Here is a 23,489-nt window from a genome sequence, read left to right as displayed (position 1 = left end):
GGCGGTCCTCTCCTCAGTAGGGCTGGGAGCCACTCAGCTAATGGGGAAGCTGGCAGAGGCTCAGAATCCATCAGGACTCATTATGGCCTAGCCCCCCCTCCCTCCTCTCTCTGCTGCCACGGCCACCCGCCCAGTGGGCCCTTGTGTGGCACACTGTCGCCCGTTCACTGGAACATACATCACACCCCAGAGAGAGAGAGAGAGGCAGCTGGCTCTCATACTGATTAACTTGGCACCCCTGCTGACTCAGATGCCAGGGGAAACATCGTTGAAGAGGAAGGCATGGGTGTGTACAGTACAAGGGGCGTGGAGGAATGGAAAGGAATGTGCTTGCTTACAGTTGGCACCAAGCGACAGCCAAAAAGGGGGGAACTCCAACAAATCATCACACTGAGTTTTTGTCTGGTTGTTCAATAGTGGCAACACCCCCAGTGTTTCCCTACATCCCTGGGTACTTGTGTAGTGAAGGGATAAGCCAGCCATCCAGCCTGGTCAGGCTACAGACAGGACAGCCTACCCAGGCAGCTCCTTTCCTCCCTGGGAACAGAGCTGCCGAGCTCCTTAACACCCCTGGTGGTTTCATTGCGCTATTTGTTTTTCTCCCCAGGGGCTATGGGTCATTAATGTTATTGATGGGGGATCAGCACAGGCCAGCTAGAGGAATCAGCTAGAGGAACAGGCCAAGGGAAACAGGCTAGGGGAACAGGCCAAGGGAACAGGCCAGGGGAACAGGCCAAGGGAAAAGGCTAGGGGAACAGGCCAAGGGAACAGGCTAAGGGGAACAGGCCAAGGGAACAGGTTAGGGGAACAGGCCAAGGGAACAGGCTAGGGAACAGGCCAAGGGAACAGGCTAGGGGAACAGGCCAAGGGAACAGGCTAGGGGAACAGGCCAAGGGAAAAGGCTAGGGGAACAGGCCAAGGGGAACAGGCAAAGGGAACAGGTTAGGGGAACAGGCCAAGGGAACAGGTTAGGGGAACAGGCCAAGGGAACAGGCTAGGGGAACAGGCCAAGGGAACAGGCTAGGGGAACAGGCTAGGGGAACAGGCCAAGGGAACAGGCCAGGAGAACAGGCCAAGGGAACAGGCCAGGAGAACAGGCCAAGGGAACAGGCAAAGGGAATGGGCTAGGGGAACAGGCCAAGGGAACAGGCTAGGGGAACAGGCCAAGGGAACAGGCTAGGGGAACAGGCCAAGGGAACAGGCTAGGGGAACAAGCCAAGGGAACAGGCCAGAGGAACAGGCTAGGGGAACAGGCAAAGGGAACGGGCTAGGGGAACAGGCAAAGGGAACGGGCTAGGGGAACAAGCCAAGGGAACAGGCCAGGAGAACAGGCCAGGGGAACAGGCAAAGGGAACGGGCAAAGGGAACGGGCTAGGGGAACAGGCAAAGGGAACGGGCTAGGGGAACGGACAAAGGGAACGGGCTAGGGGAACAGGCCAGGAGAACAGGCCAGGGGAACAGGCAAAGGGAACGGGCTAGGGGAACGGGCTAAGGGAACAGGCAAAGGGAACAGGCTAGCGGAACGGGCAAAGGGAACAGGCTAGGGAAACAGGCAAAGGGAATGGGCAAAGGGAACAGGCTAGGGGAACAGGCCAGGGGAACAGGCAAAGGGAACAGGCCAAGGGAACAGGCAAAGGGAACGGGCAAAGGGAACAGGCAAAGGGAACGGGCAAAAGGAACAGGCAAAGGGAACGGGCAAAGGGAACAGGCTAGGGAAACAGGCTAGGGGAACGGGCAAAGGGAACAGGCTAAGGGAACAGGCTAGGGGAACAATCAAAGGGAACAGGCCAGGAGAACAGGCTAGGGGAACAGGCCAAGGGAACAGGCTAGGGGAACAGGCTAGGGGAACAGGCCGAGGGAACAGGCCAGGGGAACAGGCTAGGGGAACAGGCCAAGGGAACAGGCTAGGGGAACAGGCAAAGGGAACGGGCTAGGGGAACAGGCCAAGGGAACAGGCCAGGGGAACAAGCCAAGGGAACAGGCTAGGGGAACAGGCAAAGGGAACGGGCTAGGGGAACAGGCCAAGGGAACAGGCCAGGGGAACAAGCCAAGGGAACAGGCTAGGGGAACAAGCCAAGGGAACAGGCCAGGGGAACAAGCCAAGGGAACAGGCCAGGGGAACAGGCCAAGGGAACAGGCCAGGGGCACAGGCCAAGGGAACAGGCCAGGGGAACAGGCCAAGGGAACTGCCATGCACATGGTTTTAATATGACAGTCTTAATCAGGGCAGTCGTGTTAGCGGAACCACTTTGAGTTTGTTGTTGAATACCGGAAAAAAGACTAGGACTACCAGTTTAAGTGCGTCCCAAATGGCACCCTTTTCCCTACAAGGCATACTACCTTTGACTAGAGCCCTGCTCAAAAGTGCATAATATAGGAATTAAGGTGCCATCTGGGACAGAGACGATGATTCAGAATAAATACATTCAGATATCCCACACACACACACACACACACACACACACACACACACACACACACACACACACACACACACACACACACACACACACACACACACACACACACACACACACACACAGTTGTCTCATGGTCAGGTAGGGAGAGTCAAGATTTTTCGTATAAATTCTTGTTTTTTTGCACCATGCTCAGCGCCATCCAGTGGTGGACATAGAACAAGTGCACCAGACTGTGTTTCTAGATGAGATCCATTCACTAGGGCCCCAATTCCCACCGGAGTTAAGCACACATAAAGACACATAAAGGGAAAGCTATTCCCTTTTTATGCACTTCTCTCTCTATAATTATTCTGACCTTGAACTTAAGCACGAGAACTGCATGCTATTCACCCGCTATTCATCAGGGTGATGTACGAAATGAAGGTGTGGCGGAGGTGTCTACAGGAAAAGGCATCTACCTTCTTTTTGCAATAGAAATACACAGCATTCTCCATGCATTATCATTTATAGATGGATAAGAGCTAGCGATAAGAGCTAGCGATAAGAGATTCTTCTTGATCCAAATCAGTCAGGTTTTAAGACTAGTCATTCAACTGAGACTGCTCTTCTCTGTATCACGGAGGCGCTCCGCACTGCTAAAGCTAACTCTCTCTCCTCTGCTCTCATCCTTCTAGACCTATCGGCTGCCTTCGATACTGTGAACCATCAGATCCTCCTCTCCACCCTCTCCGAGTTGGGCATCTCCGGCGCGGCCCACGCTTGGATTGCGTCCTACCTGACAGGTCGCTCCTACCAGGTGGCGTGGCGAGAATCTGTCTCCTCACCACGCGCTCTCACCACTGGCGTCCCCCAGGGCTCTGTTCTAGGCCCTCTCCTATTCTCGCTATACACCAAGTCACTTGGCTCTGTCATAACCTCACATGGTCTCTCCTATCATTGCTATGCAGACGACACACAATTAATCTTCTCCTTTCCCCTTCTGATGACCAGGTGGCGAATCGCATCTCTGCATGTCTGGCAGACATATCAGTGTGGATGACGGATCACCACCTCAAGCTGAACCTCGGCAAGACGGAGCTGCTCTTCCTCCCGGGGAAGGACTGCCCGTTCCATGATCTCGCCATCACGGTTGACAACTCCATTGTGTCCTCCTCCCAGAGCGCTAAGAACCTTGGCGTGATCCTGGACAACACCCTGTCGTTCTCAACTAACATCAAGGCGGTGGCCCGTTCTTGTAGGTTCATGCTCTACAACATCCGTAGAGTACGACCCTGCCTCACACAGGAAGCAGCGCAGGTCCTAATCCAGGCACTTGTCATCTCCCGTCTGGATTACTGCAACTCGCTGTTGGCTGGGCTCCTGCCTGTGCCATTAAACCCCTACAACTCATCCAGAACGCCGCAGCCCGTCTGGTGTTCAACCTTCCCAAGTTCTCTCACGTCACCCCGCTCCTCCGCTCTCTCCACTGGCTTCCAGTTGAAGCTCGCATCCGCTACAAGACCATGGTGCTTGCCTACGGAGCTGTGAGGGGAACGGCACCTCAGTACCTCCAGGCTCTGATCAGGCCCTACACCCAAACAAGGGCACTGCGTTCATCCACCTCTGGCCTGCTCGCCTCCCTACCACTGAGGAAGTACAGTTCCCGCGCAGCCCAGTCAAAACTGTTCGCTGCTCTGGCCCCCCAATGGTGGAACAAACTCCCTCACGACGCCAGGACAGCGGAGTCAATCACCACCTTCCGGAGACACCTGAAACCCCACCTCTTTCAGGAATACCTAGGATAGGATAAAGTAATCCTTCTCACCCCCTCCCCCCTTAAAAGATTTAGATGCACTATTGTAAAGTGGCTGTTCCACTGGATGTCTTAAGGTGAACGCACCAATTTGTAAGTCGCTCTGGATAAGAGCGTCTGCTAAATGACTTAAATGTAAATGTAAATAAGAGTTTGGAGAAGGGGATTGTAAATACACATAGTGATTGTTTTAGATCATTTTTCCTTATGTTCCCTGGAGATCAATGTGAAACCATCCACATGTATTGGGCCCCTTTTCCACAGTGAAATGGGCTATAAATAGATGTGCCGTTATTCCGAATTGTAATAGTGTGCCCATAATTTGCTTGGGTGAAATTTGGGCACGCAAGATATAGGCTTCTGTAGAGCTGAACCTGCAGAGTTGCTTTAATTATAGCCTAGGGAACAGGCTAGGGGAACAAGGCTTTTGTCCTTTTACAATTTGTTTCATGTTAAACATTAGCCACAATCAGTAATACCCACAGACATTTATAACTGTCACTTTAGTGTTCATTTTCTTCAATTTGTAGCTTACATTTCACATCATTCCATTGACCTTTCTTTCCTCTGTCACGTCTGTGCAGTTGTTCCTGAGGGTCACTAGCATTACTGGATCATATTAGGCCAACGCTGTACAGTCATTTAGGACATGTAGCCTATTAGAATCACTATGGAACAGACCACACGTAAGCAGGTTAAACCTGGAGCCTGGCGTATGGTTCGTACAGTTCCATGATTAGTCAGAATGAGGGTAGATTTATAGGACTATTGTTCAACCTCTATTGTGCACTTTTGTTTCCCACCTTCCAATATTTCATGGATGGAACTTGAATATGACAACTTTCAGAATGAATCAAACCACTGTATTTTTGATTCATCAATATATTTTGTGCATCAAGGCTCTCCAAACATGTTTTTTTTATTTAAATGATTCATACATACTTTCCTAACCCTAAAATGTGCCTAAATAATCACAATGAGACTATTTTGTTGTTGTAATGATCTTTCTATTAGAATGTTAGAATGTCATTTCACAGAGGTTACAACACAGAGGTTACAACACAGAGGTTACATAGAAACCAAACAAAGTGCACGACACAGACTAAGTAGGAGTTAGAATACAGAAAAACACTATACAAAAAAGGCAGTCAGAAAAAATATAAAAACATCACAATTATAACGTGTCATTTATGGGAGGTTTTCTAAATAGGACCTCAATGGAGACCAGATTTTCAACAACAAAAAAAGTAGGGTTAGAAGTGCAGAAGCTTGAGAAAACCACATTCTCGCAGATGGTACTTCAGGTGTGGGCAAAAATAACAATATGCATTCTTTGGGTAAGTAAACAAGGGTATTGAACAAACGTTCAGTGTCAGGGTCAAACACAAGATTCACAAACAAAGTAGAGCAAATATACATTCTGTGAAAAAGCTCATTGTCTACCCAAGATCTTTTGGATGTGTAAATGAAAAGCATTCCAATAAGACTGGATTCTGCTACAGTACCAAAATAAATGTGCATGAAGGTGCCAGTGTCCTGTTTACGTTCTGTGAAGGCGGACAGGTGTAAAGTAGGTTCTATGAAAAAAATGGGAATTCTTATTGTTTGCTTATGGAGGTGCATTTTGGGGTAGACCCTTTCACAGATGGAAGAGCATTTTTCCTCACCGAGTGCAAGTCCATTGTCTCTCTCCCAAACATGTCTCAACGCATCATAGGATGAGGCACTTCTGTTCAGTAAATTATAATGTATGTCGTGGATTAAACCTCAGTAGGATTCGTAAATAGTTTTTCAACTTCAGTCATTTGGAAACGTAGTTTATCGACTTCCTTCTGACCCTCTATGAAGTGTCTAAATTGTAGGTACTTTAAAAATCTGTTGGGGCCGTCAAACTCAGTTTTTATCTGTTGGAACGATTTAAAAGTGTCCTGAGTAAATAAAGGCCCTTCTTTTTCCAGTCCAGAAGTCCAATACTCCTTATATTTCCAAGCTAAGAGTGTATTATGTGCTGTAAAAATGTCAGATAAGGCCTGGATTTTTTTCAAAGCTATTAATAAATGGCAAGGAAGCTAATGCTCTTGAATGACATGCTACTGATTCCATCCCAACCCAAAGTGAGTGGCATCGGTCTAGGCGCCAACTAATCATGTGCTTGATCTGAGCAGACCAGTAATATAGATTTGGCAAAGAGACCCCTCCTAAATCCTTAGGCTTATTGTCCCAGATATATTCAGATATATTGGCATTCATTTTCTGAAAAAAGGACTGCGATAGATGGCAGGGGATATTTTGGAATAGATCATTTAGCCGAGGAAGGATATTCATTCTGACGACATTAATCCTGCCAAAAAGAGAGTTTTGTAGAGTAGACCAGTTAACCAGGTCCTGTTTAATCTTTGTGAGAAAAGGAATATCATTTGAAGTGAACAGGTCTTTAAGATTTGGAGTAACATATATGCCCAAGTATTTTAAGCCTGTTTCAGTCAATCGGAATAGAGACATCATTTCTAAGTTGATTGTAGAGGGGATATTCAAAAGGTAAAGCCGTGGATTTGTCCACGTTAATTGTATACCCTGACAGGTTACCATATTCAGATATGATGTCCGTTACTCCAGTGACAAAGGTCTCTGGTTTAGACATGTGTATAACCACATAATCAGCAAATGATGAAGTCCTATGCCCTTCGTCACCCATTGAGATGCCCCTGGTGTTATTACTAGACCTTATTGCCTCAGCCAGTGGTTCTATGACTAACGAGAACAGAGCAGGAGATAAAGGACAGCCTTGATGACAGTCCCTACCAATAGGAGATCTTTCTGATAATTGACCATTTGTGTGAACTGACGCTGATGGGTCAGAATAGAGTCACCCAGATTAACTTTTTCTAATACAGGTAACAAGAATTGCCACTCAACTCTATCGAAGGCCTTTTCGGCATCGAGAGAGACCATGAGTGCAGGGTCTTTCATTCTGCCAAGGTGGTTTATGATATTCGAAGCACGTCTCACATTGTCCGATCCAAATCTGGATTTGACAAAGCCAGCCTGATGAGGTCTGGATATAGGACCTCCAACCTGCGATCAAGTGTCTTAGCGACTATTTTAACATCAACTCCTAGCAAACTGATAGGTCTAAATGAAGAGCAGTTTAGTGGGTTTTTGTCCTTTTTTTAGTATCAGGCTAATCTAATGGATGCAGTTTTCCAGGGGCTTCATTTTATAAAATAGACTTACGATCAATTTTGATCTTAAGTATGACTTCACGCAGAAAACCACATATAAGTAGTTATTTATAAAACCTTACTTTGACGTGGAAATGATCTTATCTCTACTCAAAGTCTAGACTTGACGTAAGTGATTTTCCTGCTGGTTATGTAGGGCTATTCTTTTTTATCCCTTGCAGTTTGTCAAACCATTTCTTTTTCACTTCAGCCACAGTTCTGTCTTGCTGCCCCACGTCGTTCACTGCAGCGCGACACACTCCCAAGATACCTGTTTGACTTTGTTTGTCAACCCACTATTTAGAGATCACAGGTGCGTAAGTTACAAATGGGCTTCTTAGAACCTGCGTAAACAAGGTTTTTATGCTCAGTATCTTTTATGAATCGAACGTCAGCACACCGTCGGAAATGATCTTACGACCAAGTTGAAGTATAAATCTAAGAACATTTTTATAAATGAGGCCCCAGAACTTTGGTATGATGTCTCTTTTGGAAAAAAAAGCAGACCTATTTAGGTGAAGTGCTGGCTAACAGAGTGGAACATTACCCTGATGAAGGCAGCTTGTCTGTCGAAACGTTATCAGGGTGATGAAGGCAGCTTGTCTGTCGAAACGTTATCAGGGTGATGAAGGCAGCTTGTCTGTAGAAACGTTATCAGGGTGATGAAGACAGCTTGTCTGTCGAAACGTTATCAGGGTGATGAAGGCAGCTTGTCTGTAGAAACGTTATCAGGGTGATGAAGACAGCTTGTCTGTCGAAATGTTATCAGGGTGATGAAGACAGCTTGTCTGTCGAAACGTTATCAGGGTGATGAAGACAGCTTGTCTGTCGAAACGTTATCAGGGTGATGAAGACAGCTTGTCTGTCGAAACGTTATCAGGGTGATGAAGACAGCTTGTCTGTCAAAACGTTATCAGGGTGATGAAGGCAGCTTGTCTGTCGAAACGTTATCAGGGTGATGAAGGCAGCTTGTCTGTCGAAACGTTATCAGGGTGATGAAGACAGCTTGTCTGTCAAAACGTTATCAGGGTGATGAAGACAGCTTGTCTGTCGAAACGTTATCAGGGTGATGAAGGCAGCTTGTCTGTCGAAACGTTATCAGGGTGATGAAGGCAGCTTGTCTGTCGAAACGTTATCAGGGTGATGAAGACAGCTTGTCTGTCAAAACGTTATCAGGGTGATGAAGGCAGCTTGTCTGTCGAAACGTTATCAGGCTGATGAAGGCAGCTTGTCTGTCAAACGTTATCAGGGTGATGAAGACAGCTTGTCTGTCAAAACGTTATCAGGGTGATGAAGACAGCTTGTCTGTCGAAACGTTATCAGGGTGATGAAGACAGCTTGTCTGTCGAAACGTTATCAGGGTGATGAAGGCAGCTTGTCTGTAGAAACGTTATCAGGGTGATGAAGACAGCTTGTCTGTCGAAACGTTATCAGGGTGATGAAGACAGCTTGTCTGTCGAAACGTTATCAGGGTGATGAAGACAGCTTGTCTGTCGAAACGTTATCAGGGTGATGAAGACAGCTTGTCTGTCGAAACGTTATCAGGGTGATGAAGACAGCTTGTCTGTCAAAACGTTATCAGGGTGATGAAGGCAGCTTGTCTGTCGAAACGTTATCAGGGTGATGAAGGCAGCTTGTCTGTCGAAACGTTATCAGGGTGATGAAGACAGCTTGTCTGTCAAAACGTTATCAGGGTGATGAAGGCAGCTTGTCTGTCGAAACGTTATCAGGGTGATGAAGACAGCTTGTCTGTCAAAACGTTATCAGGGTGATGAAGGCAGCTTGTCTGTCGAAGCGTTATCAGGGTGATGAAGGCAGCTTGTCTGTCGAAAGCGTTATCAGGGTGATGAAGACAGCTTGTCTGTCGAAACGTTATCAGGGTGATGAAGACAGCTTGTCTGTCAAACGTTATCAGGGTGATGAAGGCAGCTTGTCTGTCGAAACGTTATCAGGGTGATGAAGACAGCTTGTCTGTCGAAGCGTTATCAGGGTGATGAAGACAGCTTGTCTGTGAAAGCGTTATCAGGGTGATGAAGACAGCTTGTCTGTCGAAACGTTATCAGGGTGATGAAGGCAGCTTGTCTGTCAAAACGTTATCAGGGTGATGAAGGCAGCTTGTCTGTCAAAACGTTATCAGGGTGATGAAGACAGCTTGTCTGTCAAAACATTATCAGGGTGATGAAGACAGCTTGTCTGTCAAAACGTTATCAGGTTGATGAAGACAGCTTGTCTGTCGAAAAGTTATCAGGGTGATGAAGGCAGCTTGTCTGTCAAAACGTTATCAGGGTGATGAAGACAGCTTGTTTGTCAAAACGTTATCAGGGTGATGAAGGCAGCTTGTCTGTCAAAACGTTATCAGGGTGATGAAGGCAGCTTGTCTGTCGAAACGTTATCAGGGTGATGAAGACAGCTTGTCTGTCAAAACGTTATCAGGGTGATGAAGACAGCTTGTCTGTCAAAACGTTATCAGGGTGATGAAGGCAGCTTGTCTGTCAAAACGTTATCAGGGTGATGAAGACAGCTTGTCTGTCAAAACGTTATCAGGTTGATGAAGACAGCTTGTCTGTCGAAACGTTATCAGGGTGATGAAGGCAGCTTGTCTGTCAAAACGTTATCAGGGTGATGAAGACAGCTTGTCTGTCGAAACGTTATCAGGGTGATGAAGACAGCTTGTCTGTCAAAACGTTATCAGGTTGATGAAGGCAGCTTGTCTGTCAAAACGTTATCAGGGTGATGAAGACAGCTTGTCTGTCGAAACGTTATCAGGGTGATGAAGACAGCTTGTCTGTCAAAACGTTATCAGGTTGATGAAGACAGCTTGTCTGTCGAAAAGTTGCACATAAATATTTTTGCATCTGAGCTCCTAGAGTGTGCGGCTCTCCTTTATTTTTTTTATGTCTCTTTCGATCATATCATTTAGAGCAGACATGAAGATAGGGCATATCTCAGGCCAGAACTTCTTGTAGGACTCTGCCAAGAAGCCATCTTGCCCTTAATCCAGATTCAGCCTCTTTGCCAGAAGGCATTGCCTTAATAGTTTCCCAAACCTCTTCAGGAGTAATTCAGCATCTAGTCTATTTCTATGCTCATCTGATATAAATGGGCAAGAAGATCTTATTCAGATATTTTGGAATTTCGTCGTTGGATATTGTACATTGTGAAGTATAAAGAGATTTATAGAAGTCGCAAAACGTATTATTGATAAGCAATGGATCATAAGAAGTGGAGCCACCTGCCATCCTTATAGACTTAATACATCTTTCATTCCGTTCTTTTTTAATTGGTGTGCAAATAGTGTTTTGTATGATCTAAATTGAGTTTGGCCTCAGCACAAGCTAGTGAATTCCAGTTCTCCTGAGTTGGTGGTTGTTTATGAAGAAGTTCTAAAGGCCTTACTTCAGCCCCCAACCTTTCACTGTTTTCCATCCTGAGCTTCTTGATCAGAGAGGCTTGGGAAATTATATGACCCCTTATGGTTGCTTCAGCAGCATCCAAGACAGTTGCAGCTGAGATGGCTTTGGGGCGGCAGGGTAGCCTAGTGGTTAGAGCTTTGGACTAGTAACCAGAAGGTTGCAAGTTCAAACCCTCGAGCTGACAAATCTGTTGTTCTGCTCCTGAACAGGCAGTTAACCCACTATTCCTAGGCCATCATTGAAAATAAGAATTTGTTCTTAACTGACTTGCCTGATAAAATAAAAAGACAGGAGATTGTTGAGTCAGTAATGTGATAATTAATATTTTATCACAGAGCAGAATTGTTAAGCAGAGACGTATTAAGTCTACAATATCTGGTTATGGGGATTGTTTTGCCAATTTCAATATCTATATACACTGGGGGCATGGTCAGAAATTACTATAGAACCAATAGCACATGACTGGACTACATACATGTAAGTAGAGGGCATAAACAAATGGTCCAATCTAGAATATGAATTGTGGGGTCTAGAGTAGAAAGTATAGTCTCTGACAATAGGATTTAGTTCTCTCCATACATCTACTAAACCAGATAAATCACAAACGCTTCTGAGAGCATTTGAGGCTCTATGATTCGAGACTAGAAAGATCAGAGTATTATTTCATCTACCAGTTGGTGCTGAAACGGAGACGAAGATGCATTCTTTCATTGATCCCTACTTTCTGAACACTTTTCTCAATGTATTCTAGTCTGTCGGCAAAATACAAATGAATGGTACACCGTATTTAAGTGACAGTTTAAGATAAATGTACTGCAAATCCTATTGAATGAAAACTCCATGAGAAGATCTGCTGGCCAGCAAGTGGGAGGGTTTTCAGCAGTTGAATTACAATTGTTCAGAATGCAAGGGAACCACGCCTGCAAATCCTGTTATGTACCTGTCTGTGTAAGTCTGAATACCAACTACTGAGAAGCACTTAGTAGTGGGGATGTTGACGTTATAGTCTCAATGAGCAAGGCAGAGGCAAAAAGCCTGATATGGATAGTGTTGGTGCAGAAATGGCAGGAGCAGTGGAATAGAGACACTAAGGGCAGGCATTTATTTCAAGTACAGAGGAAAGTCGGGGAGGGGAGGACGGCAGTAAGGGACAAAAGAGAGGAGGCTATTTTTACAAGATTAAGGGTGGGACACAGCCAGGTGAATAAGATCTTAAATGTGGTAGGAAAGCATCCAACAAGAAAGTGTGATTGTTGCCAGGAAACAGAGACCGGGGAGTATGTATAGAAGGAAAGAGAGAGGATGAGACATATCAAATCAAATCAAATTGTATTAGTCACATGCGCCGAATACAACCTTATCGAGAAATGCTTACTGACAAGCCCTTAACCAACAATGCAGTTCAAGAGGCTATATACAGGGGGTACCGGTACCGAGTCAATGTGTGGGAGTACAGGTTAGTCGAGGGAATTTGTATAGTGACTATGCATAGATAATAAACAGCGAGTAGCAGCAGTGTAAAAACAAGCCTTTTGGTCTTAGACTTGGCGCTCGGGTACTGCTTGCCGTGTGGTAGCAGAGAGAACAGTCTATGACTTGGGTGACTGGAGTCTTTGACAATTTTTAGGGCCTTCCTCTGACACCACCTAGTATATAGGTCCTGGATGTCAGGAAGTTTGGCCCCAGTGATGTACTGGGCCATACGCACTTATGTTCGGATGCCGAGCAGTTGCCATACCAGACGGTCGTGCAACTGGTCAGGATGCTCTCGATGGTGCAGCTGTAGAACGTTTTGAGGAGCTGGGGACCCATGCCAAATCTTTTCAGTCTCCAGAGGGGGAAAAGGTGTTGTTGTGCCCTCTTCACAACTGTCTTTGTGTGTTTGGACCATGATAGTTCGTTGGTGATGTGGAAACCAAGGAACTTGAAACTCTCGACCTAGTCCAATTCAGCCCCGTAGATGTTAATGGTGGCCTGTACTGCCCTCCTTTTCCTATAGTCCACGATCACCTCCTTTGTCTTGCTCACATTGAGGGAGAGGTTGTTGTCTCTGACTTCCTCCCTATAGGCTGTCTCATCGTTGTCGGTGATCACGCCTACCACTGTTGTTTCGTCAGCAAACTTAATGATGGTGTTGGAGTCGTGCTTGGCCATGCAGTCGTGGGTGAACAGGGAGCATAGGAGGGGACTAAGCATGCACCCCTGAGGGGCCCCAGTGTTGAGGATAATTGTGGGAGAGTATGAGGGAGAAGGGGATACAGGAAATTAGTTTAAAGAATATATTGTGTAGAACTTCATTAGATATAGTCTCAAATATTTTGTTATCTTTTTTAAGAGGGCAGGTAGCATTTAGTTTCCCCCTGTCTCTGGCCCAATCTCCAGTACTGTACGTGGCGGCAATTGGATGCCAACCGCCGATAAACCCCACCGAAGAAGAAGACAACTACTGAGAAGTGCGTAAGAAAGGCACGATCTCTAAGTCGGAATTGTGCCCTAGACTTTCACACTTATGAGGATTTATTATTATCACAGGGCCGTCTTGATTCAACAGTGAGAACATTCAGTTGTTGGAGTAGATATTGTGGGTTGATTGTGATAATAATTCAAGTAAACTACACACATTGTCAGACTAGAACAGATGAATAAACAAAAGGAAGCCTTTGCATCCCTTGCTTGGTGTTAACAGTCAAGAGTGTGGGAGAGTTCCTAGATACCCATCTTTTAGCAGGCTTGGCATTTCACATTTATTTTCCTACGCAACAACCAAACAAATGGCGCAGGACGACGCGTTGAAATGATTTCCCCCTGGGGTTTTATCAGAGCCGCTTGCTTTGTCCGTTCCAGTTCAAATGACTTGCCCTCGTGAGATCTGACTGAACACAGAGGGAGAGAGAGAAGTAGGCTACTAATCTTCACGACGTAAGACAACGAAGTGATAGAAATCGCTCTTTGCCGAGAGAGTGGAGTGTACGCTTAATTACAGCGAAAAATTACCCAGATGTGATCTTACCTTGCAACGGGCTATTTCATCGCCGGTTTCCTGCCTACCCTCCTCCCAACCCCCTCCTGCTCTGATCACCCTCACTTGGCCCTGAAAACTCTGCCTGCTCCCACCATGACCACAGTGCTGTGTTGTGTTCAGGCCTGGCACAGCTCAGCACAGCCTCTGTCTAGCCCAGAGAGATTACAGTAGGTCTGAAGTGAAGGGGTAGTAGTACGGTGGGTTGGGGGATGAGAGGTGGGGAGGGGATGGAGGCCTGTAGAGGTGGGGGCGGAGGTGAGAGGTGGGGAGGGGATGGAGGCCTGTAGAGGTGGGGGCGGGGGTGATAGGTAGATCAATGATGTGCAAGGAGCCCTTTAGTGATGGGAAGGAAGAGGTGGATAAAATATAGGATTAGGGTTGAGGAGGATGGATGAAATACGGGATTAGGGCTGGGGATGGAGGGTTGCTCAGGGGGGACTGGGGGATGAGAGGTGGATTAGAGATGAGGAGGGAGCTGTGTGATGGAAAGGGTTGGGTATTAAAGATGGGGAGGTGGATAAGGGCTGGGAATAGAGCCCTCTGTGGCCACCCAGGTCTGGGAGGATGGATGGCCTCTGTGGGGCTGTTTGACTGGAAACAGGTGTGTGTCATCTGAAGATGAAGGCCCGGCTGATAAACATTATTGGAGAACATCTGTTGCTTGTCACAACACGGGTCCAGGCCGAGTAGCCCCCATCCATCAGCCAGGGGCTCGGTCTTGCGCTCGCGGCCCAGCTTGCACATCACTCACCCGGGGACGGAGGCGGCCGATGTGGGCTGCCTGGTCCACGCCTGGTCCAGACACCTGCCCGGCGGTGGATGCTGGAGACGCTCCACTGCACTTGAGAAATGCCTGGGGGACAGACGGACGTCCCAGCCACCCCCTCCTCCTCTCCACCTCTGCTATGCTCAGGTGCCCCCCCCCCCCCCACACACACACTTTCTGACAGGTTTCGTACTAGGTAACGGTCTGGCTCATTGCTCACCTCTTGACCTCCCTGGCTGATCTGTGGAGAGCCTGTGCTCCCTGGTCTCCAATCCTCCATCACTGCTCTGTGACAGGCCGTCTCAGACCCCCGCTACTCTCCCCCATTCATACCACCCCCACACCCCACTGACATGCCTTTCTCTAAGCTCCCAGGCAGAGGACCCAATACCATGCTACACTGCTCCCAAATAAAATGGCCTCTCTCCTAAATGTGGTGATGCGATATTAGGGACAGAAATAACAGACAGATGTACCACATGTAGTAAAAAGAGAATTTGATAGAAATTCAAGATGTATCAAAATAGCACCATATACATAAAGCCTGCCATCAGGCACATCGTACAGTACATGTTATGCGTGGTATGAATGGCAGTATCCTGATGTACAGTTCAAATGCTTTGCAATATTCTAAAAACCCTTCTACATGAAAATATACTGATTACTTGGCTAAGACGTCTATAGGTCATAGTGCCATTGAACTGAAACACTTACAGTAACAGACAGTAACAGCAGTAATCAATTGATTTGTGACTTACCTGATCTGACAGTGCAGTAAGTGATCCTATCAAATCGAACGAACAACTAAAAGCAATTTCTAAATATATTAACACTTTATGACAAGCAATCAGGCGCACACTGTCAAAAGAAACCAGTAAAATACAACACAAAATAGTCTCACTGTATATGATATGATAGTATGACAGAGTGCCGTCAAAAGGAGAGACAGTACCAGTGGACACTTTGGGAGTGATGGCTGTTGTTCCCATGTCAGTCTGACCAATGACTCTGAGGCTAGGCCACGGGTAAGCAATAGGAGGCTGCAGGCTTTTGTTCCAGCCCAGCTCTAACACACCCGATTCCACTAATCACCTAACCGTGGTCTTTATTAATCATGTGTGATAGTGATGGTCTGCACACACTGTGCCCCTCCAGCACCGTAGTGCCCACCCCTGTACTTGGCTTCCCAAAGCCGCATTGGGGTGAGGACAGAGACGTTGTGAATGTACAGGAAGTGTTTGACCTGTGGTTAATGACAGGCTAGAACAGTTGACTTGGGGCAAGGGTCCAGTCCTGAGACAATCAGGCAGGGAACACAATAGAGCTCAGGTGACATTTCCAATGTCCACCACCAGCAGCACATCAATGTTCCAGGTGCTTGTGTAGCCTGCTCTCTCTCTCTAACTAAACCGGCATTCTGCACCTTTCTACAGGCTCACAAAAAGCCACCGCATATTTCTCAACCAAATGTGCAGAATACAGGTGTAGACATAAGAATACATTGCCTTGTGTGTCTGGTCCAGACCTGAATCACCTTCTGGCTGTATAACTCTGTCCATCTATCCATCTGTCCAACTGTACACAGCCTTCCCTTGATTCCCTAGGATCCCTGATTGCATATTTGGGGAACCTTGCTGAGTGTTCAGTGTTTGAGACGTCTTGCGGGGGTATTTGGGACATCTAGTTTGGGATGTGGGGCCTCCAGTGCGCTACGAGTGGGAAAGACCAGACGGCTTCTTCAGGGAGGGAGAGAAGCCCAACGCTGGGACCTCTGCAGTTTCTAGTAGTCCTGAAAAGAGAGAAGAGGCAGACAAAAATACATTTGGCACCTTCTAGAAATCAAAAGCAAATGTTCTTTGGCGTTCGGGGAGTTGCTGGTGAGCTAGGGTGTTTTCTGGTCGATCTGGACGGTCTCCCGTAAACTGGGCTTGTGGGGGAAACCGAGACAGCTTCAAGCCAGACACCCCTCTGGGTGTGGATTAAAATAACTGTCAGGGGCCGGAGCGGCTATTGAGGGAGACAGGGAGACACACAGAGCTGAAGGCCTGAGGCTAACACACTTGCCAACGCACTATTTCATGAAAACCTGGTTCAGCTTTACAACTCTGGTCCTTGGTGTCTGCTGTGATGGGCTGTAGGTATCATTCACTCATCAGGGCGATGTGTGTTTGCGTGTGTGTGTGTGGCTATGTGTGTGTACGCATGTGTTTGTGTTTGCATGCATGTGTGTTTGTGCGTGTATACAGTACCTTCTGTACATGTGGGGCCCAGCCAGATAACAGGACACAGGCAGCGGCCATTACGAGCGTCACACTGGGCCTGATGGGAACACTGGCACTGCAGGGAGCAGTCCGGACCAAAACGATCTCTTCCACAGTCTGACGGACAGACATGCGAGACGGAGAGAGAGAAAGAATGACAGAAAAGAGTGGAAAGAGTGGCAGAAGAAAGGCCGACACAACGAGGAAAAGATGGAGGGAGACAGCACACAAAAAATAAAATGGCAGATTTAAATACAGTAAATGACTAGTCATTTTTCTATTAGGTATAGGCATATAATCAAATCCAATCAAATTGTATTTGTCACATGTGCCGAATACAACAGTTGTAGACCTTACAGTGAAATGCTTACTTATAAGCCCTTTAACCAACAATGCAGTTTAAGAAAATACATAAAATAGTAAGAAATAATGAAAGAGCAGTAAAATAACAATAGCGAGGCTATATACATGGGGTATCGGTATAGAGTCAATGTGCAGGGGCATCGGTTAGTCGAGGTAATTGAGGTAATATGTACATGTTATTAAAGTGACTATGCATAGATAATAACAGAGAGTAGCAGCAGGGTAGAAGGGGGGGGGGCAATGCAAGTAGTCTGAGTAGCCATTTGATTAGATATCTTGTGGCTTAGGGGTAGAAGCTGTTTAGAAGCCTCTTGGACCTAGACTTGGAGCTCCGGTACCGCTTCCTGTGCGGTAGCAGAGAGAACAGTCTATAACTTGGGTGGCTGGAGTCTTTGATCATTTTTAGGGCCTTCCTCTGATACCACCTGGTACAGAGGTCCTGGATGTTAGGAAGCTTGTCCCCATGTACTGGGCCGTACGCACTACCCTCTGTAGTGCCTTGCGGTCGGAGGCCATGCAGTTTCCATACCAGGCGGTGACGCAACCAGGATGCTCTCGATGGTGCAGCTGTAGAACTTTTTGAGGATCTGAGGACCCATGCCAAATCTTTTCAGTCTCCAGAGGGGGAATAGGTTTTGTCGTGCCCTCTTCACGTCTGTCTTGGTGTGCTTGGATCATGTTAGTTTGTTGGTGATGTAGAAACCAAGGAACTTGAAACTCTCGACCCGCTCCACTTCAGCCATGTACATGTTATTGGCGGCCTGTTCGGCCCTCCTTTTCCTGTACTCCAAGATCAGCTCCTTTGTCTTGCTCACATTGAGGGAGAGGTTGATGTCTCTGACTTCCTCCCTATAGGTTGTCTCATCGTTGTCGGTGATCAGGCCTACTACCGTTATGTCATCGGCAAACTTAATGATGGTGTTGGAGTCGTGGCTGGCCATGCAGTCATGAGAAACAGGGAGTACAGGAGGGGACTAAGCACACACCCCTGAGGGGCCCCCGTGTTGAAGATCAGCGTGGTGGATGTGTTGTTACCTATCCTTACCACCTGGGAGCGGCCCGTCAGGAAGTTCAGGATCCAGATGCAGAGTGAGGTATTTAGTCCCAGGTCCTTAGCTTAGTGATTAGCTTTGACGGCATTATGGTGTTGAACGCTGAGCTGTTGTCAATGAATAGCATTCTCACATAGGTGTTCCTTTTATCCAGGTGTGAAAGGACAATGTGGAGTGCAATAGAGATAGAGTTTAGAGGCCCAATAGAGTTTGCAGGCCCTGCCACATCCGACGAGCGTCGGAGCCGGTGTAGTACGATTTGATCTTAGTCTTGTGTTGACGCTTGCCTGTTTGATGGTTCGTCGGAGGGCATAGAGGGATTTCTTATAAGCATCCGGGTTAGAGTCCCACTCCTTAAAAGCGGCAGCACTACCCTTTAGCTCAGTGGGGATGTTGCTTGTAATCTGGACTGTAATCTGGACAAGTCCTGAAGTTTAGCATCTGCTTCACCTGACCACTTTTTTATAGACCGAGTCACTGGTGCTTCCTGCCTTAATTTTTGCTTGTAAGCAGGAATCTGGAGGATATAATTATGGTCAGATTTGCAAAATGGAGGGTGAGGGAAAGCTTTGTATGCGTCTCTGTGTGTGGAGTAAAGGTGGTCTAGAGTTTTTTTCCGTCTGGTTGTACAGTTAACATGCACAAAACAGTACAAATCAATATGTAGCAGCCGGTGAAGGCTCTCAGTTTTAAAGGCATACCTAAGATCCAGTACTGCAAGAGATAGAGCGCTGTTGCAGTGTAGAGGAGGTCGTACCTTTTTCACATCTCTGTCCAGTCTTCCCTGGGGGGCAGAGACACTGTCCCATGGCTGGATGACAGGGGGCCCCCCCAACACAGTCACATGACTGCTGACAGCCCTCCCCAAACCTGCCAGCCTCGCACCCTGGGACAAACAGACACAGTGAGACACCCACACACACACACACACGTGTGTACTATGTGTCTCCCCCCACACACACACACACACACACACAGGTCTGTCTTTATTACTTCATTATAGAGGGTAAACTATCTGGCTGTCCTGCAGCTGCTCTGCAGTGCTCAGTGCTCTCCTGCTGGGGCTGAAGTGGGCATGTAGGCCCTCACACTGAGCTGAGGAGCCCAGAGCAGGCAGGAGGGAGGAGGCCACAGAGATGCAACAGGAATGCATTAAACAGTCTGTCTCCGCTGTGGCTGCCTGGAAACACCTGTATCTCATCCAATAACCACGTCTGCCTGCCTATCTGCCTGCTCACAGAGAAGTGCCAACACATGCTTGTATTCATACTGTATGTACTCTCTCTCTATCGTTTTCATAGACATGCACGCACACACACCCACCACAAAAAAATGCCATCACAAATGCATATGTACAGTATGTTTGTAATATCCACACGTATGGCTTTCCTGTTATTGAAGAGAACTGAAGTGCTGACCCTCCTGTCTCTATATGAGACCAGAGTGCGAATCAGATTGTGTGATCTTCCCCTCTGTCATCCAGTACTCACGTCTCTGACACAGGGAGCCACGGTAGCCAGGCGGACACGCACACCGGCCCGTCACATGATCACATGTCTGTCCCGCCCGGCAGTCACACGGACGGGCACAGTTCTGTCCGAAGAATCCAGAGGGACACCCTGGGGACAGGGTGACAACACAGGAAAACGTTTTGTTGTTAGTTTCAAATACAAGAGCGCAACCAATCATCACAATCATGTTCATTTGGCACCAAATGTTAGAAAACAGATTGAAACAAGAAGGGGCTAACAATAAGAGACGCTCATTTTCCTTTTTTGTTGGAAATGTTAAACATTGTGTGCCCACATGAACACAACCCACCTCCTCCTTCATTAGAAATATAGGGCCAGGAGTTTTTCCTGGACAGGTCACATGGTGAGGAAAAACTCCTTTCCCTAACCATATTCTTTTTTTAAGCAACAACATACGGTGTTCACAGGAGTGTCCGTAGTGTCCGGCAGTGCAGCTGCAACAGCCAGTGAAGCGGTCACATGTCCCGTTATTCTGGCAGGGACAATCCAGTGCACAGTCTGACCCGTACTTCCCCTGGACACACACTGGAAACACAGACATATGGTAGAGACATACAGTAACAACAACACAACACTCACAACCAACATTCCATCTGTCTGTACTTTTACCACAGGCGGCTGGTGGCACCTTAATTGGGGAGGATGGGCTCAGAGTAATGGCTGGAACGGAATCAATGGAATGGTTTGTGATTTCCATGTGTTTGATGCCATTCCATTCACTCCATTCCAGACATTATTATGAGCCGTCCTCCCCTCAGCAGCATCCTGTGACCTGTAACTGATACTGCACACATAACAGTGGAATTACCTGATATAAACATAGAGACACACTGTAAGCCAGGGATATGGGAAGTTACTGTGCTCACAGTGACTGCTGGTAGCTACTATTCAAAATAACACAAGTCTTCATTGTTTTGTCATGGCTGTTGGGTCATCTAACATTGTTTCAATGTTGTAACAAACAGAGTAAAAAGAAACGAAGCAACTTCAAGAACAGACAGGTAAACTAAAGTAGTACTGAAATACAATTAAACTCAGCTGACCCTTTGCCCTGCCTGACGTTATACTAACGTTATCCTGATGTTGTGTTGATGTCATCCTGAGGTTACCTGTCTCACAGCGTGGTCCCGTCCAGCCCAGCCCACACCTGCAAGTCCCGTCCCTGGCCTCACACAGCGCTCCGTTCCGACACACACACGTGTTCCTGCACTGCAGGCCATAGCGCCCCCTAGGACAAGCTGGAGGAACAGCAAGGCATTCGATAGTAATCATCATCATCACAGCACTACCAAGGCCAGCATTACGTGTAGCTCTGTTCTTTGGCTACCAAGCCAGCAGTGAGCCCACCACACAGTTAAACACACACACTACACACAGACACACACACACAAGTTTATTTAAGCAGCAGTTAATTAGCGAGATGGCAAAGTGGTCTCATTTGGCAGCGATATAAAAGAATAATCATGTTTCTCTGGGTAATTTAGATTGGGAAAACAATAAGCGAATCACTTTGATTCTCCTGTTTATTTATTTGTTTCCTCGCCAACGCCATCGACACGGAACATGGAAAACGAGCTACTTATAGGTCTCTGTAAACATTCAACACAGGAACATAAGCAGTGGCACGTCCACAGACGTATGGTGCTCACTAGGAGAGCAGAGCGCTTACGAACACCATCATCTGGAATGGATGGAAACTCCCGTTTGCACCCCAGTGGAACTACTGATAAAAGGCGAGGTTAGGGAAACTCAATAACCCTGCTTCTGTTCTCCAGAAGAATACGAGCCTCTGATCATTCATATGGTGAATTTGTTAACTAAATACACATTGAAAGCTAATTTGGTTGGTTGGTTGGTTGGGTGGATTCCACAGTAGGATGCTGAGGGGAGGAAGGCTCATAATAATGGCTGGAACAGAGTCAATGGAATGGCATGGTTTCCTGGTGTTTGATGTTTTTGATACCATTCCACTCATTCCGCTGCAGCCATTACCACGAGCCCGTCCTCCCCAGTGAAGGTGCCACCAACCTCCTGTGGTGGATTCCCAGTTGCCAATCAGACTCTGTGTTCTTGATGAGTTCATAGTCTGCTACAAACATTTACTGGTGCATGACAAACAGTGCCGGACCGGGAGCCAAAAACTGCTCTTCACATACTCAATGGCCCAGAGACACAAGGTTAGTTGTGAGGTAAAAGTCATTATTACCTTGCTGGCAGGACTGCCCGATATTACCTGGGGCACAGATACACCTCCCAGTCACAGGGTGGCACTGCCCTCCCTCCCCACAGGAACACAGATGGGCACAGTCCTGCCCAGAGCGCCCCGCCGGACAACCTGGCAGTACGAAGAAAGATATGAAGGCACCATTCAAATGATTTAAAAGTGCAGCTTCTTTTCTTCCTCCTCCTTCCTTAAAGTAATCACTGATTAGGAATGACTCAGCAAGTGGAAGCGGCATGACGGAGCCCTCGCGTTCATCTGTCTAATCCTATCTAATCCCAACAGTCTTCGGACCGATTCCTAGCCGAACACTGTGTATATCTTTACTCTATATAGAAGATTCTGATTCATAGTCAGAAGATGACTTGTCAAAGACGGTTCATTTTCACCCATTACAGGTGTGCTGCAGACTTACCAATGCTGCAGTCAGCTCCTAGGAAGCCCGGTGGGCTGCAGACTTACCAACGCTGCAGTCAGCTCCTAGGAAGCCCGGTGGGCTGCAGACTTACCAACGCTGCAGTCAGCTCCTAGGAAGCCCGGTGGGCTGCATACTTACCAACGCTGCAGTCAGCTCCTAGGAAGCCCGGTGGGCTGCAGACTTACCAACGCTGCAGTCAGCTCCTAGGAAGCCCGGTGGGCTGCAGACTTACCAACGCTGCAGTCAGCTCCTAGGAAGCCCAGTGGGCTGCATACTTACCAACGCTGCAGTCAGCTCCTAGGAAGCCCGGTGGGCTGGGCTGCAGACTAGGAAGCCCGGTACCAACGCTGCAGTCAGCTCCTAGGAAGCCCGGTGGGCAGCAGACTTACCAACGCTGCAGTCAGCTCCTAGGAAGCCCGGTGGGCTGCAGACTTACCAACGCTGCAGTCAGCTCCTAGGAAGCCCGGTGGGCTGCAGACTTACCAACGCTGCAGTCAGCTCCTAGGAAGCCCGGTGGGCTGCAGACTTACCAACGCTGCAGTCAGCTCCTAGGAAGCCCGGTGGGCTGCAGACTTACCAACGCTGCAGTCAGCTCCTAGGAAGCCCGGTGGGCTGCAGACTTACCAACGCTGCAGTCAGCTCCTAGGAAGCCCGGTGGGCTGCAGACTTACCAACGCTGCAGTTAGCTCCAAGGAAGTCCGGTGGGCTGCAGACTTACCAATGCTGTAGTCAGCTCCTAGGAAGCCCGGTGGGCTGCAGACTTACCAATGCTGCAGTCAGCTCCTAGGAAGCCAGGTGGGCTGCAGACTTACCAATGCTGCAGTCAGCTCCTAGGAAGCCAGGTGGGCTGCAGACTTACCAATGCTGCAGTCAGCTCCTAGGAAGCCAGGTGGGCTGCAGACTTACCAATGCTGCAGTCAGCTCCTAGGAAGCCAGGTGGGATGCAGACTTACCAATGCTGCAGTCAGCTCCTAGGAAGCCCGGTGGGCTGCAGACTTACCAACGCTG

At 47.6% G+C, this 23,489-nt stretch overlaps 1 protein-coding gene across 2 annotated transcripts in view; it reads right to left on the bottom strand.

The window, feature by feature from the left end:
• Nucleotides 1–15,114: 15,114 nt before the first annotated feature.
• Nucleotides 15,115–23,489, bottom strand: part of LOC115141254 (multiple epidermal growth factor-like domains protein 6) — a 149,015-nt gene continuing 140,640 nt past the window's right edge. For both annotated transcript variants that reach the window (XM_065000274.1, XM_065000275.1), the window contains 7 exons: nucleotides 22,049–22,177; nucleotides 20,952–21,080; nucleotides 20,239–20,367; nucleotides 19,801–19,929; nucleotides 19,068–19,196; nucleotides 16,884–17,012; nucleotides 15,115–16,423 (listed from right to left, as the gene is read on the bottom strand). In XM_065000274.1, coding sequence (XP_064856346.1) covers nucleotides 16,344–16,423; nucleotides 16,884–17,012; nucleotides 19,068–19,196; nucleotides 19,801–19,929; nucleotides 20,239–20,367; nucleotides 20,952–21,080; nucleotides 22,049–22,177 — 854 coding nt within the window. In that variant the 3' untranslated portion in view covers nucleotides 15,115–16,343. The remainder of the gene's footprint in view (nucleotides 16,424–16,883; nucleotides 17,013–19,067; nucleotides 19,197–19,800; nucleotides 19,930–20,238; nucleotides 20,368–20,951; nucleotides 21,081–22,048; nucleotides 22,178–23,489) is intronic.

The sequence above is a fragment of the Oncorhynchus nerka genome, linkage group LG14, assembly GCF_034236695.1.
Source record: "Oncorhynchus nerka isolate Pitt River linkage group LG14, Oner_Uvic_2.0, whole genome shotgun sequence".
Lineage (NCBI taxonomy): Eukaryota > Metazoa > Chordata > Actinopteri > Salmoniformes > Salmonidae > Oncorhynchus > Oncorhynchus nerka.
This window is presented reverse-complemented; position numbering and strand designations above follow the sequence as displayed.